This window comes from Mirounga angustirostris, unplaced genomic scaffold (assembly GCF_029215605.1).
Source record: "Mirounga angustirostris isolate CCGP_5_RB_7025 unplaced genomic scaffold, mMirAng1.0.hap1 SCAF_12, whole genome shotgun sequence".
Lineage (NCBI taxonomy): Eukaryota > Metazoa > Chordata > Mammalia > Carnivora > Phocidae > Mirounga > Mirounga angustirostris.
Genome location: NW_026991720.1, coordinates 39835357 through 39851878, shown reverse-complemented (window position 1 = coordinate 39851878; position 16522 = coordinate 39835357). Strand labels below are relative to the sequence as shown.

At 39.6% G+C, this 16522-nt stretch overlaps 1 protein-coding gene and 1 long non-coding RNA gene across 2 annotated transcripts in view; one reads left to right on the top strand and one right to left on the bottom strand.

Annotated features, from left to right (window-relative positions):
- LOC123835394 (uncharacterized) overlaps positions 1-1788 on the bottom strand; it is an 84221-nt gene extending 82433 nt beyond the window's left edge. Inside the window, exon 1 of the long non-coding RNA XR_006788734.3 lies at positions 1370-1788. This is a non-coding gene — a long non-coding RNA (uncharacterized LOC123835394). The remainder of the gene's footprint in view (positions 1-1369) is intronic.
- Positions 1-13990, top strand: part of GPR141 (G protein-coupled receptor 141) — a 36207-nt gene extending 22217 nt beyond the window's left edge. The window contains exon 2 of the mRNA XM_045864404.2: positions 12369-13990. Coding sequence (XP_045720360.1) covers positions 12383-13285 — 903 coding nt within the window. The 5' untranslated portion in view covers positions 12369-12382 and the 3' untranslated portion in view covers positions 13286-13990. The remainder of the gene's footprint in view (positions 1-12368) is intronic.
- The last annotated feature ends 2532 nt before the right edge of the window (positions 13991-16522 follow it).

The following is a 16522-nucleotide window of genomic DNA, read 5'->3' as shown; positions in this document are numbered from 1 at the left end:
AAATTCTGTATTCTTTAGTGAGTTAGTTCTGTTGCTCAGGAAGCCAGTGTACTGCAAATTATATTTCTTTGTTTAAATGGTTCCCTTCTTAAGAATTTTTTTATTTTCTTTTCTTTTTCTTTCCTCTTTTTTTTTTTTTAGAGAGAGAGAGCAAGTGAGTGAGCATGGGCAGGGGGTGGAGAGGGGCAGAGGGAGAAGGAGAGAGAGAATCTTAAGCAGACTCCATGTCCAGTGCAGAGCCCGAAGCAGGGCTCTATCTCACAGCCCTGATATCATGACCTGAGCCAAAATCAAGAGCTGCACGCTTGACCGATTGAACCACCCAGGCGCCCCAAGAACTTCTATTTCTGAATAAAGTTTCAACTTTACTTATTTGCTTGTATCTCATGTGTTATAAAAGAGGGTGTAAAGTAGCTGAACTCAAGCTTTGTATCCAAACATTAAAGTGAAGGTTTTCCCTTATAGACTGGGCTTCCCACGGGGCCAAGGGTGTTATGAACATTTATTAGAAGGTAGATATGTGGAAGGTTCCCTAGCCAGTGAGCCTCAATTTTCCATGATGGGTGTGATTAAAAGGGAACAAGGACATGTCCAAACCATGGGGGTGTCTGATTATAGAGGGGCCTTCCTAATTATGTGTCTGATTATGGTTAACATTTACATCATTTTTAAAACACATAAATAACCCTCAGCAGGGAACGTGGCCAGAAAATGCAGATTGAGGCCTTGTGAGAATGAGAAGCGGCTTTCAAATCTACGAAAGAGAAAAGCTATGCGTCTTTCCTCTAGTCTGGAGCATATGGTCTAAAAGAGAACCAATAAAAAGAGAAATACAAATATACCTCTGTCACCTTCCTTTCCCCCCAAATTAAGTAGATTGAGGACATCTCTGAACAACCAGGCTTAGATAATTAAATTGTATATTTGCTGATCAATGTGTTCAGGCTGTAATGAAGAAGACTGTGACGTTCATTAAACAAACCTTTCGAAGTTTGGTGTCTGTCTTTTGTGGCTCATGTTATTCCATCCCCGGACATTTCCTGTTTTCTCCTCTCCCATACTCTGTCTACCAAATCCTTTCTATGCTTCAATTCCACTTCCAAAAGCAGCCTCTCCTGTGAAGCTTTTCTGGGTTTTTCCTTCTCCCAGTTAGGCTTTTTTTCCCACTACTCTGCTCTCAAGGCACCCTCGCATTCTGCCTTCGTGTATTTCTACTACAGGTATCTGCCTCCTTCAGTAGATGATAAGCTGCTTGAGGGCAGGACGGTGTCTTCTCTTGTTTGTGCCCATCATTCACTACTATATAATCTTTACACATCTCTTGAGAAAACATATACATCTTAAATAAAATTGTTTAAAGGTAACATACCAGGAAATTGGTCTCTGCTCTCATAGCTTTGCAAAGTATTGCTTCTTCTCTTTGGGATGAAATTGATCAATTACATTGAAAGTTGCCATCATTAAAAGGTTTATACCTAGTAAGGGAGATGAGAAGTCTTAAATTCAACAAATACTCAACAAAATATTTCATGTTTATTACGAACCTACCATCATACTATAGTAATGGACCAATAGTCATGGTCACTGCCCTCATGGGAGATTCTTGTCTAGTGAGGGAAATGGTCAGTCAATGTACAAAATAACAGGCATTTATAGTTAGACATTGTATTAAATGTTATGAAGAAAGGGAATGGTGATTCAGGATAAAACAGAAGCTTTAGAGAAAATGAGGGTTAGAAAGTCATTTCTGCTGATGAGCCTTGATTTGAAGTAAATGGAATGATGACATGAATTCATGGAATTTCTTGAAAAAGCTTCTCATAGGCAAAGGAAACATGACATTTACCCTAAAGAGGAATGAGAGGAACTGATATGAGATACCTCATCCACATAAGTGTGGGTTCTTCTGAGATAACAAGGGTGATAGAGAATATGAAAATATTCCAAGGATTTTAAATTTCACATGCCCACCAACAGCCTGGAATTTGAAGATACAGTATCTCAAGCAGAGCTCAGATTCACAAAACTCTTCTATTTTAGGTTTTCCTGATAGGTTTTGTGGGGGACATTCTAGGGGCATGAAGATTAAGCTTTACTATTTGTAAATGGGGAGTTTCATCAGATGATCTTAACTTTCTCCTGTAATCTGGGAAGGCTGTGGTATGCAGCACAATTTGTATTTGAACATGTCCACACAAATCTGGGTGGTTCTGACATTACAGACCCAGAGGCTCCGCCATAATCCAGATTTCCTTCTGGTGATAATGCAAACACCAAAATTATGGCCACCTGTATTAGTTTCCTAGGGCTGTTACAACAAACTACCATAAACTCGGTGGCTCAAAACAACAGAAGTTTATTCCCTCACAGCTTTGGAAATGAGACATCTGAAATCAAGATGCCAGTAGAGTTACACTCCCTCTGAGGGCTCTAAAGGAGAATCCTTCCTTGGCTCTTCCAGTTTCTTACTGACTCCAGGCACTCCTTGGCTTATGATTGCATATTTTAAATCTCTGCCTCGGTCTTCCCATGGCCTTCTTCTCTTCTCCTGCCTCTCTACTGCATGTCTTTTTTAAGGACAACAATCATTGGATTTAGGGCCCACATGGATAATCCAGGATAATCTCATCTTGAGATCCCCAATTACATCTACAAAGATTCTTTTACCAAATAAAATCACACTCACAGGTTTGGAGGATTAAGACTTGGATATATATCTTTGGGGGCTGGCCACCATTCAACCCCACTACACGATCCTACTCAGAAAATATGGGAAAGACAAGGCATTTCTGCTTTCATTGTACATAGCAGTTGTAGCTATAAATAAATATAGAACATTAATAGCAATACTAGCATGTCGAGATGAAAAAGTATCCTCCAGGGAAAGAGTTTTAAGCTAAGTCAATGACACAAGTTTGAGATCTCTAGTGAATGCCACCTTTCCCCCTCAGACAGTCTTGGAACTTTAAGGCCTAAGTCCTTTTTGAATATTCTATTTTAAGGCCCATCAAGACTGACGTTAATTCTGTGGCCAGAATCCAGAGAAGCTGCTGATTTGTTATCAGGTAGCTTTAAGAAGACGAAAGGTGAACCAGAAAGCCCAAAAGAAATGTCTTTGGCTGCCTGGTAACCAGGACTATTGTAGGTAGTTCTGTTGTTTGAGCCTAAGGTGGAAGTCTGCAGGAGCTAAGAGATGGAGTAAGATATGACTGCAAAACCCATGTCTTTGTTAAATCATAGAATCTCAAGACTGGTCATCTTATTTGACCATCAGATTCAGTGATGATTTATCTGTACAACAATCTGCTAAGAAGTTTTCTGATCCATATTTGGATATCTGGTGCCTCTTCTTTTATCCAGCATTGTTAGCAGTTTCTTCTATTTTAACATGGATTTTACCTTCTGTTTAATAGACAAATTGGTCCTCGTCTTCCTGTATAAAGAACCAAAATGCTCCTAATGGCTTAGTTCCTCTCTTCAAAAATGTTGAAACTTACCCTTTGCCACATATATCTGAGAGTCATGAGTCACTGTTGTAAGAAGGGCATAAACTGTCTAATCTTCGAGCTCACCTTGGCCATGGTTAGAATGTGCAGTTTAGGGGCAGCTGGATAGCAAACCAAGAGCAAAGAAGCTGAGAATTGGATGGGAAACTGAGGACATTCGTGGCATTTCCTACTCTGGGGATTTCAGTAGGGTACTATTTCAGCTCCTGTGGGACAGGGCGGGGAATAAACGTTGAAAGGAAGAGCTGAGGGCATAAGAGCATAAGACAAAGCTTGAATCCTTCCAGGGATTCCATTAGAAATAAATCAAGGATGAAGAGAAGTAGGAGCAGCCCTTAGAAACAGGGGCCAGCAGGAATAATTGAGGAAGTAGGTCCTAAAGAACTTTACAGTCAGGCTGGAACCAATATCTGAAGAGCTGACTGGTCCTGGAAGGGTCATTGATCAGAAAGCTACAACTAAATAAAAGGGAGGGCATGGAGTGAAAGAAAGGAGTGCCAAAACAAGGAGAAGTAGATGGGGTTTGGGAAGGCTCAAGATCTAGGGAGGCTGGGAAGTGAGCCAGGAACTAGGCAAAAGAGCAGTCAGAGGCAAGATTGGCATGACTCAAGCCTGGCACTCCTAGGAGAGGGATGTGCCCCAGCTGTTCAGCTCTTTATCCAGGGATTCCTGGGTACAGAGCAGCAGACCCTTGCAGATACCAGGCCCTTATGTCTATCAATGGCTACAGATGGGCTTTCCTGTGCTAGAGCTCTCTGAGGTTGAGCAGCTGGTCAAGGCCTACCATAACAATCTTTCAGTATGACTTTCAATCCCAAAAAGGGGGGGTTAAGGACTTAATAGTTCAAAAAGTGAAAAGGAATTAAGAAAGGGGCTCAGGAATCTATCTTTAGGACAAATTAAATTTTGGTAGTTAAATTTTAATGCAGTTTTTTTTTCAATTATATTGCAATCTGGTAACTGCTTCTCAAACATTTATTGACTTTAGAGAATATGGAGTGGACCTATTTTAATTACTTCTCTAAGTCTCCTGCTAATATTCAAATTAATTGTCTTTATTTTTTTTTTTAAGATTTTATTTATTTATTTGAGAGAGAGAGAGAGAATGAGAGAGAGCACATGAGAGGGGGGAGGGTCAGAGGGAGAAGCAGACTCCCTGCCGAGCAGGGAGCCCGATGCGGGACTCGATCCTGGAACTCCAGGATCATGACCTGAGCCGAAGGCAGTCACTTAACCAACTGAGCCACCCAGGCACCCAAATTAATTGTCTTTAAATACCCTGGTCACGAGACATAAACAAGTGCACTGGAGAAACAAGCAGAGATGGAATGTCCACTTTTTATGTCCAGGAGGACTTCTGTACTGCTGTAACCCAATGAAGAGACACTCCACATCTGAGCTTCCGTGCTGCCACTTGTTAGCTGAGTGACCTTGGGAAAGTTACTTAACTCTCCTGAGTCTCAATTTCTTTCTTTTTTTTTTTTTTAAGATTTATTTATTTGAGAGAGAGAGAGCGCGTGTGCGCACGTGCACACACGGGGGAAGGGCAGAGGGAGAAGGAGAGAATGCTCAAGCTGACTCCCTGCTGAGCACGGAGCCCTAAGCAGGGCTGGATCCCAGGACGCTGAGATCATGACCTGAGCCAAAATCAAGAATCCGCTGCTTAGCTGACTGAGTCACCCACTGAGCCTCAATTTCTTCATCTGATATTTGGGATAAAAAATACCCATGCCCTAGATTTCTTGGGAGGATTATAAGTAACGTATGTGAAATTTCCATCATAGTGCCAAGAATGGGGGCAGGGCAGCTATTATTACCAACAAATTGTGTTCAATAGACATGTCCACTGTTGGTAAGAAAGCATAAATTCAGAGTTACTTGGGACTAAAGAAGGGAGGAGGGTGAACTTCGGCTAATTTCTGGCTATTGTCTGGCTAATTTCTCAGCAGCTTTGACTTAAAGTCTTTTTTTTTTGAGGAAAGTCTTTCTGCTCTGAGTAAGCTTGTATTTCCTATTTACCTTGAAGCTATGGTGCCCTCCTACCACAGATGTTGGTTAATTCTCAAATGAAATGCCAGCTTTCCCTTAACAAAGAGGCTCAACATTCTCCAAAGTAATTTCTCAGTCCTCCTCAGGTGTTTTCTTGGCCACTTGCAACTTCACTCACTGGCAGATTATACTGGGCTCCAAGGCAGAGAGAGGTCAGTGATTTTTCCAGAGCTGTATTCAGATGGGAAGGGAACCACAATTTGAACAGGAGAACTTATAAAACCTTTAGAACTTCTGGTAGTTTTCTTTCATTGTTGGCTTTGCTCACTGAGGGCGGAGTATACTGTAGGTTCAGACTTCATAGCACATTTTAATACCTACAGACCTACAGAGGTGTGCAAAGCTCTCCCCAGGAATGGAAAGACCTCACAGACTGCTCCTCATTTGGGGAGAAAATATGTGGTAAATAGTGTGCTAAGATGGCTTATGAAGTAGTGCAACTCTCACTCTGTGCAAACACAAAGCCTCTGAGTTTCAACCTCATGGGACTCTGACATCAGCTCTTACTTCCCTTATGGGTAACCAGAAGTTGTAAAGTCAAGAACAGTGTTTAACATCTCAAGTAACCGGAGAAGTAATAGCTCAAACTCAGAATGTTATTGTTGGTTAGGATTGATATTTTTGATTAGTGAGGCTGTAGATCTAACTTTATTTGACACTGCCTAAGCAAGCATTTTTTACAATTTTAGTTGAAGACCCAGGAGATTCCTTTCAAACTTTAGAAATAGGATAGCAAAGGAGAGACTGCAAACACATACAAAAAATGCAGGGCGATTTTTTAATATTTACTTAGGCATATCATTCTGTCAAATGGATTTCTATAGGGTTGACATTTATGTTTTGTTGTTTTCCACATTGGTTCTGGTATTTTCAGACAGATTTTCTTTTTTTTTTTTTTAGCTACCCTGAGGTGATCCTTAACATGGAGCTGTCATTCCAGAGTCTTTTCTCAAAATATTTTGGATAAAATGCTGCTTGTTTTCCCAGAGTGATTAAAGTGAATGCTCCTACTTTTTTTTCAATAAACATAACAAAATATAATCTAAGGATAGCTCACAGGCAGGGAAAGCTGTTTGTCCACCAGCAACCTTTTCTCATTGTTCTGCCTCTTCTAGCTGGGTTGGATATTTATCCTGGCTCCTGATATCCTTGAAGAGGGACTTTGGGGGATGCTTAAAGCATGGCTCTGCCACTCAGAAGCTGTCATTCATCTCTCTGGGTCTCTGGAGTCTTTCTATAATGGTCATGTGTTATGGAAACAGTTCTGCACTGGAACAGGAGACTGGAGGCTTAGATAGTGACTACTTTGTTAGGTAACAAAGGTTTCTGTGTGGGCTGCAGTGTCTGCCTCCATTTAAATGGTGTGCTGGATACTGTGATCTCTAGGTTTCATTCTAGTGCTAAGATTTTGTGATGTTGTCTTCTGATCCCTGGCACAGCTGTTCCTCTAGTCCTGGTGACAGTGGTGAATCACACACGATTTATGGCTCCTTCATTTCTGGGTGGGTGGGTATTGAAACAAGGAAAAACTGAGACAAGAGTGATAAGCGCTATGAAGAAAATGACTGGGCTTGTTATCTCATACTGAATGAATCTGCTCACAGTCTCATCTGTTCAGAGTACAGCAGGAGGAAGTGAATCCAGGGATGGGGTGGGAAGCAAAGAAAAATGAAGTGTAAGGTCAAAGGGACCAGGCCTTTTATCATGGGCCTGGCCAGGTCACCCATTGGCACTGTGGCCACAGAGCTGTCTAATCAGGGACCTGTGAGTTACACTTCTTTCCTCCTCTCCCAACAGGAATGCAGTCCATTGCTTAGCACCATTGATTCTGTCTTATTCTTTGCCTTGTCAGTAATGATTCTCTCTCTCCCCCTCACTACCAGAGGCTCAGTTCAGATAGTTCCTCTTTTGTAAGCCATACCAACTTCTATTCACCAAGAATTTTAATTCTTTAATTTTCATCAAGAGTTTAAATTCACATTTTTTGGTTTCTCCAACCCCAGAGTCTTCAATTTTGTTTACTTTCGGGGCAAATTCCCCTAAGTGGTATCACCTTGCACCAATCCTTATGATATTTAAACTTGATCAGTACAATAGCCTGCTAATGGTATCACTCTTTTTATCTTGCCCTCCTCTAATCTTTTCTCCAATAAAACAAAAAAACAGGTTTTGGAATTGAAATACTAAATGGCATTTTATATTTTAAAATTTGCATCTCTCATAATTTTCAGGATAAAATAAAAAATCCTTAGAGTGGCAACATGCTATGTATTTGGCAAGCTTCATCCACATCTACATTCGCCTGTGTTCTACTCATTTACCTTATGTTCCAGGTACATCAAACTATAGGTAATTCTCTGAACATGCATCCATGCTTTTTCTCAGACTCTTGTCTATACCTGGAGTACTCTATCTCTTCCTCTCTGCATCTGGAACTTCAAAGCTTTCCTTAAGATCCAGCACCTGTTATACATCTGTGCCCAAGAATTACTCTATTGCCACTACATTCTGATGCTTTCACTCTCCACTGTCTGTTAAATTAACTACTCCCCTTTTTGAATTCCTGTGGCATTTTTTTATGTACCTATAGGTGTTGTAAATAATTTATGTACCTCTTCCTCCCCTATCAGACAGAGATTTAAATGCAGGGATGTGTTTTGTTCATCTCAGAATCTTCACTATGCGCTATACAAAAGACACAATGACATGACTTGTTTATTAAATGAAATGAAAAATCCCAAGTTGATTGTAGCCGCTTTTCTGTTTAGAAATAAGGGGGTCTGGGACCTACGGTGTTATGCACTCATGAGGACATGGACTGCTTACTGCCATTTTGTAGGACTCTATAAATTTCTTAGGACTCTCACTTTGTAGACTGGTATCTGATGTTGGCTCTATCATGGATTCCTTATAAAACAACTACAGAAGCCACTTCCATGTCTCACTTCTGATATTAAGGTAGTCCTCGGGCCATGGGCAATGACCACCAAGGCCCAAGCAAGTTTGTGGGCAAAGCATTGGGAAGGGAACTTCCAAGACACAGGGAAATAGCCCCCAGCCAAACCACAGGCTAAGCTGAGGAGCTCTGCAGTACGTAGGCTGAGGTCAGAACAGAATAATGAAGAAATCATTCAAGCAGAACAGGAGAATCCTGGTGCTCTAGTGGCAGAGAGGCTAGATATGGAACTACAAAAGCCAGTGGGAAGGATCTAGCATGGCATGCTAAGACGTTTACACATCTCCAAGAGACAGTGGGAGGCCTGGGGAAGTTTTTTAAGAAGAGACATAAAATAATTTATCATAGAATTGGACTTCAGACTCAGTGTCTAGCTGTACATTTAGGGTCTACAGAGAGAAGAAACCTGGAGGTTTGAAAGATAGCATTGTAGGAAAGGCATGAAAGTATACAAGTCCAGGGCATAGGATGAGGGTGAGGAAATAGAGGTGGGGGTGGGCATAACAGGACGTATGCCTTGAAACATAAGTTGGGGTCAGATTGCAAAGGGCTTGTAAGACATGGTAGGTGCCAAAGGAACCAAAGAATTTTAAGCAGGGGAATGAAAGAGGGCAGAGGGAAACTGAATGTGCAGCCAAGCTTCTTGCTGAGCTTCAGGGGTCAATCACAGATAAGAAGAGATCCCTACCAAGGCAAGGTGGTTCATGGAGAAACAGGGAGACAGTCCCGCTCCCTTAAGAGAGTTTGCTTTGGGTCTATAGTTTATTTCTGGGATCTTGACATCAGTTACTGGATTAGATCCAAATGGGGCTCTATCAAGAATATGTTTAATAAAGTCAAGAAGGTTTTTCACCATTATTTCACCCATTCATTTATTAAAAAATAATTGGGGTGGGGTGCCTGGGTGGCTCAGTTGTTAAGCATCTACCTTCAGCTCAGGTCATGATCCCAGGGTCCTGGGATCGAGCCCCATATTGGGCTCCCTGCTCTGCGGGAAGCCTGCTTCTCCCTCTCCCACTCCCCCTGTTTGTGTTCCCTCTCTTGCTGTGTCTCTCTCTGTCAAATAAATAAATAAAATCTTTAAAAATAAAAACAAAAAAACGTTAGGATCATCCCTGATTCTCTCTCTTTAAAAAAAAAATTGGGGTGCCTGGGACACTCAGTTGGTTAAGTGTCTGACTGTTGATTTCGGCTTAGGTCATGATCTCAGGGTCATGATATTGAGCCCCTCATTGGCCCCATGCTGAGCGTGGAACCTGTTTAAGATTCTCTTTCTCTCCCCCTCTCCTTCTGCAGCTCCCCTCCCCCCCACACATGTACGTGTGTGCGCATGCCCTCTTCTCTCTCAAAAAACAAAACAAAAAACAAAAAAATCCCATGTTACTTCTGAACAGGGTTGTTAATTGCAGGTTGTCTGCTTTAGCTGGTTTAAGCAGAGGCGTCTATAGTCTGTAATACCTTACAAAGTATCTTGGAATGTCTGGAACCAGGCTTGGTTGTTATAGAGAGACCATGGCAGTTTATAAGAAAGAAAAAAGATTTGAGACAGATGATATGCGACTGATGATACTTTCTTCTTTCAGAAGCCAGTCCAGATTCTAGTTCAATAGCTGGAGAAAATAATGGACAGAACTTACGATGGCACATTCACCCTGATTCAGATACAAACACAATATAACTATGTGTTTACTTGAAGGAACTACTTTTCAAAGGGAAAAATAAAAGACAAATACAGAGATTACACATCACATAGAACAGATATAACATGAAGCAATCTTTTAAGTGGGTACATGGAAATCCTATTCCATGCCCACAAAAGCAGAGCTTCCCTGGGCTCAGGTTATTTTTATTATTTTTTTAAGTTAGTTTTATTGAGGAATAAGTTATATGCAAGAAGTGTGCAATTTGATAAGCTTTGACAAATCACTAGAATTGTAACCGACATAATATAAAACAGTCCATCCCTCCATAAATTCTCCCATACCCCTTTGAAGTCAATCCCTTCCCCTGCAACATAGGCCCTGGGCTATACTGATCTTCTGTCTCATTAATTTTGATTTTCTAGAAAAAGAAATGATACAATATGTAGTCGTTTGTGGCTGGCATCTTTTATTTAGTACAATGTTTCTTAACTTTTAAAATTATCGCCCTTATAAAGAGCCTTTTTAGCCATTTGTTCCTTGTTTCTCCCCTCCTTATGAAATTTTAATACCATAGATAAACTCTATGTCTGTTTATGTACTTATGGGTGTTTATGCTTTATACATAGAAAGTAAGGTCTTTTTCACACCTCAGGAATACACTTTTGAGAATATGATTTACATGTATGCAAGTATAATGCTTTTGTGATTCATTAGTAATTCATTTTTGTTGCTGGGTAATTTTAATTATATGAAGAGACACTCATGAAGTGAGTAAAACTAATTGCAAATGTGTTACAAAGGCACTAAGTATAATTCAACTACTGTTCTTCCACAAATTTGATCCTCAGTCTCCCTGTTGTCAGTAAACAGATCTCTAATCACACAATTGTTCAAGTTAGAAATGTAGGAGTGATTGAGATACCTTCTTTCCCTTCATTTCCCCATATACAATCCATTAAATTCTATCAATTTCACCTCTAGATTCTTTTTTTTTTAAGATTTTATTTATTAGAGAGGGAGCATGGGGGGGGTTGGGGGGGCAGAGGAATAAGCAGACTCCCCACACTGAGCACAGAGCCCCATTCGGGGCTCGATCCCAAGGCGCTGAGATCATGACCCCAGCTGAATGAAATGAGATGCTCAGCTGAATGAGCGGCCCAGGTGCCCCCCCTCTAGATTATTTCCTGAATCTGGTCTCAAGGGATCAGATTTTGCTATGACCCAGAACATTCTGGACATGGAAGGATTTTTTAATCTTAAAAGAAATGGGAAGCCACTGAAGAGATTTAAATAAGAAAATGAAAGGACTTGACGAGTGTAATTAAAAGGTTACTAAATCTTTCACTTAATAAATAATAAACTAGAACATGGATAATGAGTTAGAAGGGACCAAGACTATTTAGGGAAAGGATCTTTCCAGAGGAAAAATGATAGTGGTTCTTTTACGCATTTGAGGGTGTGGGAATGGGAGAATTGGGTGATATGCTGCATTTTCAGTGGGGCCCATGAAAACTTAGCCAAGGTCTCACTGCTAGATGATAACATATGACAAGAAATTCACATATACACTCCTATTGATTGTTGCTGCTTTGACTTAGCTAATTTTCTTTGGCCAAACTAATCAGTATCCTAAATGAATTATGTATATTCTTAAATCTTTTGCTGATGAGTTGAAAGGAATTAGAGAATTAGAATCATACTTAAAGAAAACATTTTGTGTACTTGACACACGCACTCAACTTTCCTTCCATGTTGTAATTTTCCCCCCACTGGCAGCTGCAATACTAGTATCCATGAATCAGCTTCAGATGGTCTGCAATCTAGTTCTATGCAAACTTTTTTTCTTTTAAGATTTTATTTATTTATTTGAGAGAGAGAGCACCCTGGGACCATGACCTGAGCCGAAGGCAGTCCCACTCAGCCACCCAGGCGTCCCTATGCAAACTGTTTTGACTATGTACACACATGCACACACAGACGTCTTTGGGGGCCTCTCGATGAGGTCTTTAACCTATTAATGCTTCAGAATCAATGACTTACTATGTTTTCAGTCTTGGGTATATAGATATGCATATGACATAGTCTTTATTCTTAAGGTACATAAAGTTGACATCATATAAACAGATAAATGACAAAATCACATTGCTAGTGCTAAGGAGAGAAGAACAAAGCTCTGGAAGTTTGTCAGTTACATTGGTGTTTCCTCTCTTCCAGGTGACTTCTGAAGTATGACTCACAACATTTCTTCCTGCAGCCCTATACTGACACCCCATTTAACCAGGCTCTACTTCCTAGTGCTCATTGGAGGGCTGGCAGGCATCATCTCCATTCTGTTCCTGCTGGTGAACATGAACACCCGATCTGTAACTACCACAGCGGTTGTTAACCTGGTGGTGGTCCACAGTGTTTTTCTGCTGACAGTGCCTTTTCGCTTGACATATCTCATCAAGCACACCTGGATGTTTGGGTTGCGCTTCTGCAAATTTGTGAGTGCCATGCTACACATCCACATGTACCTCACATTCCTGTTCTACGTGGTGATCCTGGTCATTCGGTACCTCATCTTCTTCAAGCGCAAGGACAAAGTGGAGTTTTACAGAAAGCTGCATGCTGTGGCTGCCAGTGCTGGCATGTGGCTGCTGGTGATTGTCATTGTGGTACCCGTGGTTGCTGCTCAGTATGGAACGCACCAGGTGTATGACGAGCAGCACTGTTTTAAATTCCACAAGGAGCTTGGTCGTGTATACGTGCGAGCTATCAACTATATGATAGTTACCATTGTCATAGCCACGGCGATGGTTCTCTTGGTCTTCCAGATCTTCATCATTATGTCAATGGTGCGGAAGCTACGCCACTCCTTACTATCCCACCAGGAGTTCTGGGCCCAGCTGAAAAACCTATTTTTTATCGGAGTCATCCTGATTTGCTTCCTTCCGTACCATTTCTTTAGGATCTATTACTTGTACACGGTGGCACACTCACATGACTGTAACGACACTGTTGCCTTTTATAACGAAATCTTCTTGAGTGTAACAGCAGTTAGCTGCTTTGATTTGTTGCTCTTTGTTCTCGGAGGAAGCCATTGTAAGCAAAAGATAACTGACCTATGGAATTGCCTCCTGTGCCGTTAGCCACAAACTACAGTATTCAAAATTCCTTTATACTGGGAGTAAAAATGGGCATAGAGAGGTAGGAGGGGTTATTTCATTACTTGATTAAAACCATGCCTTAATGCGCCCAAATAAAAGGACTATAAAATGTCAGAGCATTCACTCCGGTCCTTATTTAATCCCTACCACCCCTAAATGATGCCTTTAGAAAGACTAGTGATGTTCAGTCTACCTGGAGTTACAATACTGCATTATTTTCCAATACAAAAGGTCTACTTGGCCCATCTGGGCACCATGGGCCTAATGGTTTCTGAGCTTCACCAGCTTATTTAGTTTCATCAGTTTGAAGCATGATCTTCTGTAGGCTTTGGATTGGATTCAGCCCTCTAGTTCTTTTCATTTCACTTAACCTTAGGTAAATTAACCCTGGCAATGAATCAGCCCCAAAGACACAAACTCTATTGACTAACCAGATAAGATATCCATTCAACTCCCACCTTGACAAATATCAGGTAAAGGGGGAGAACAGTAAGAAACTTTTCTAGATTTCATAACTTTCGTGGGAAGTCACTTATCTAGAAATCAAGAGAAACAGAAGTCCTTGTGACCTTCTGCTATAACAAGGTTATCTAGATTTGTCCTTTGAAAGGTCAAGTTTAAGGACATGGGATCAACATCCTCAATAACTCCAAAAATCATTTAAAAGCTTACTAAACATATATGTATAAGGGTGAAACTATAAGTTAAAGAATATTCCTGACCAATATGCTTCTAAGCATTAAAATGAGTTCCTGAGGGAAGTGATTACATTTTTCCCTTTCTGTTTTTTGAGAAAAATCTCTAGATGTCTTGGGCCACAGTTAATTTAGATTTACCTTGGAAACAGAAAGTTACACTCTTTAGAGTTTCCTTCTCTCCTTAAGGTTATGAGTCTTTAAATAAATGAAAACAATATTCTTAAAAAAAAGAACTTTTGAGAAATATATAGAAAAATTAATTTAGACTATGAGATTAGGCTGCTAAGTTGATACATAGGCTTGTGGGCTTTTTCCCTTCTTGCCTATATTTCTACTATTTCCTTCAAAGTTTCATAATTTTGAAACTTTCTGAGGAACTGATCCAGTTTCGTATCTAATGCTTCAGAACTAAAGCAATTTATGATAGGAATAGAAGAATAGAATGAATTAAGGTAAAATTTTTTTCCCAGCAAAATAAAGGATCAGAATTTAAAGACTTATTTTAAATTTGTTTACACTCGATGGATCTACAAATTTACCAGATGAATAAGAAATATCCCTGTGAGTTCCTATAATCACTAAAATTACTGAGTCATAGAAGTTAATTTTGAGAAAGAAAAAGCAGCAACATGCTTCATAGACTTGTTCCCAAAATTTTCCTGCTTTAAAATTTATGTTCTTTTTTAAGTTATATTTCCTTTATTTCTTATCTGTCTTCTTTTCCCATTTTTTCTTAGTTTTTTTTCTTCTCATTTTGACTTACAACATTTGTAAATTTCTAAGACCCATAGAAGTTTTTAAAAAATTTGTTACACCCATAAATAAGAAAATAGTAAAATATAATAAAAATAGTATAGAATGATATAAATAGTAAAATATTAAAATTTCTAAACAGTTATTTATGGAAATTATATCAAATTTCTCTTCTTATATATCTGTGTCTTATTATCATACTATCTGTTAGCTTGTAAATTATATTACAATCTCTTCCAGATTTTAAATTTGTTGAGCTCAGGAGATTGTGTTTTTCCCTGTATTATTATATATTATAATAAAGGGCTTATTTCTTTGGACCTGTAAGAAATATTATCCAACATACAGAGATGCAGTACTCCCTAATATAAAATAACTTATTCATTAATATTTAGAATATAATTGGAAATTTTCAATTTGTCTGTTTATTGTCTCTAATTGCTATGAAAATGAATCTCATGCAGGAGTGGGGCATCACTGGCCTCTAAGGCCATTTTTGGATATCAAAATTATAAGAATGTACTACTGGCATTTTGTTGCTGGGGCCAGAGACTAGACATCTTGCCTTGCACACAACTCTCTGCATAGTAAATAATTATCAGGTCTTGCTGTGTATTTGAATGTTCTTCCAGACATTTATGAAATGGAACATATGCTCATAATAGTCAGGTTTTATTTAGTTTTCACAAATACATAGTAATTTTTGGTACAGTTTTAATTTTCTGAATTTTCCAGAAATGTAGCTACCATGGATATGGAGGAAAGATTTTTTTTTATTATGTTATGTTAATCACCATACATTACATCATTAGTTTTTGATGTAGTGTTCCATGATTCATTGTTTGCAAATAACACCCAGTGCTCCATTCAGTACGTGCCCTCTTTAATACCCACCACCAGGCTAACCCATCCCCCCACCCCCTCCCCTCTAGAACCCTCAGTTTGTTTTTCAGAGACAGTCTCTCATGGTTCGTCTCCTTGGAGGAAAGATTTTATTCTGTTTTCCTCAGAACTTTACCAAGAGTTGTTCATTCCTTTGGAAAAGCACAGTATCAATGTCAATACCATCTGCGGCATTAAAATACAACACAACACACCTGTAAGCAGTATTTGTAGCAGTTGTATTCAGGTAGGATACTAGATATAGGTGCCCACATCAGACTGCCTGATTTGTCTCCTTTTGTGATCATCTCTGAGCATTTATATATTAAAATATATTACTTTATTATAAATAACTTTCTCCTTCATTATTCATTTATGTTACAGTTAGAATACTATATATATAATACTGTAGGAGGGTTATATTATCTGTAAATTTTATTTTAGAATGGTAAAAGTATTACCAAATATTTGGGATAAAAAGTAAGGTTTTGGGTCTGCAAGCATTGAGACCAATTGAGCTAGCACAGAATCACTTATTTTTTTTAAAGATTTTATGGATTTATTTGACAAAGACAGACACAGCGAGAGAGGGAATACAAGCAGAGGGAGTGGGAGAGGGAGAAGCAGGCTTCCAGTGGGGCAGGGAGCCAGATTCAGGACTTGATCCCAGGACCCTGGGATCATGACCTGAGCTGAAGGCAGATGTTTAATGACTGAGCCACCCAGGTGCCCCCAGAATCACTTTAAAGGGGAGATTTACCAATTATGACATTATGAACAGAAAAAATATTCCTATATTTTGGGAATACTTTTTTTTTAGAGAGAGAGAGTGCATACACACATGTGCACGTGTGTGAGCTGGGTGGGGGGGGAGGAAGAGAATCTC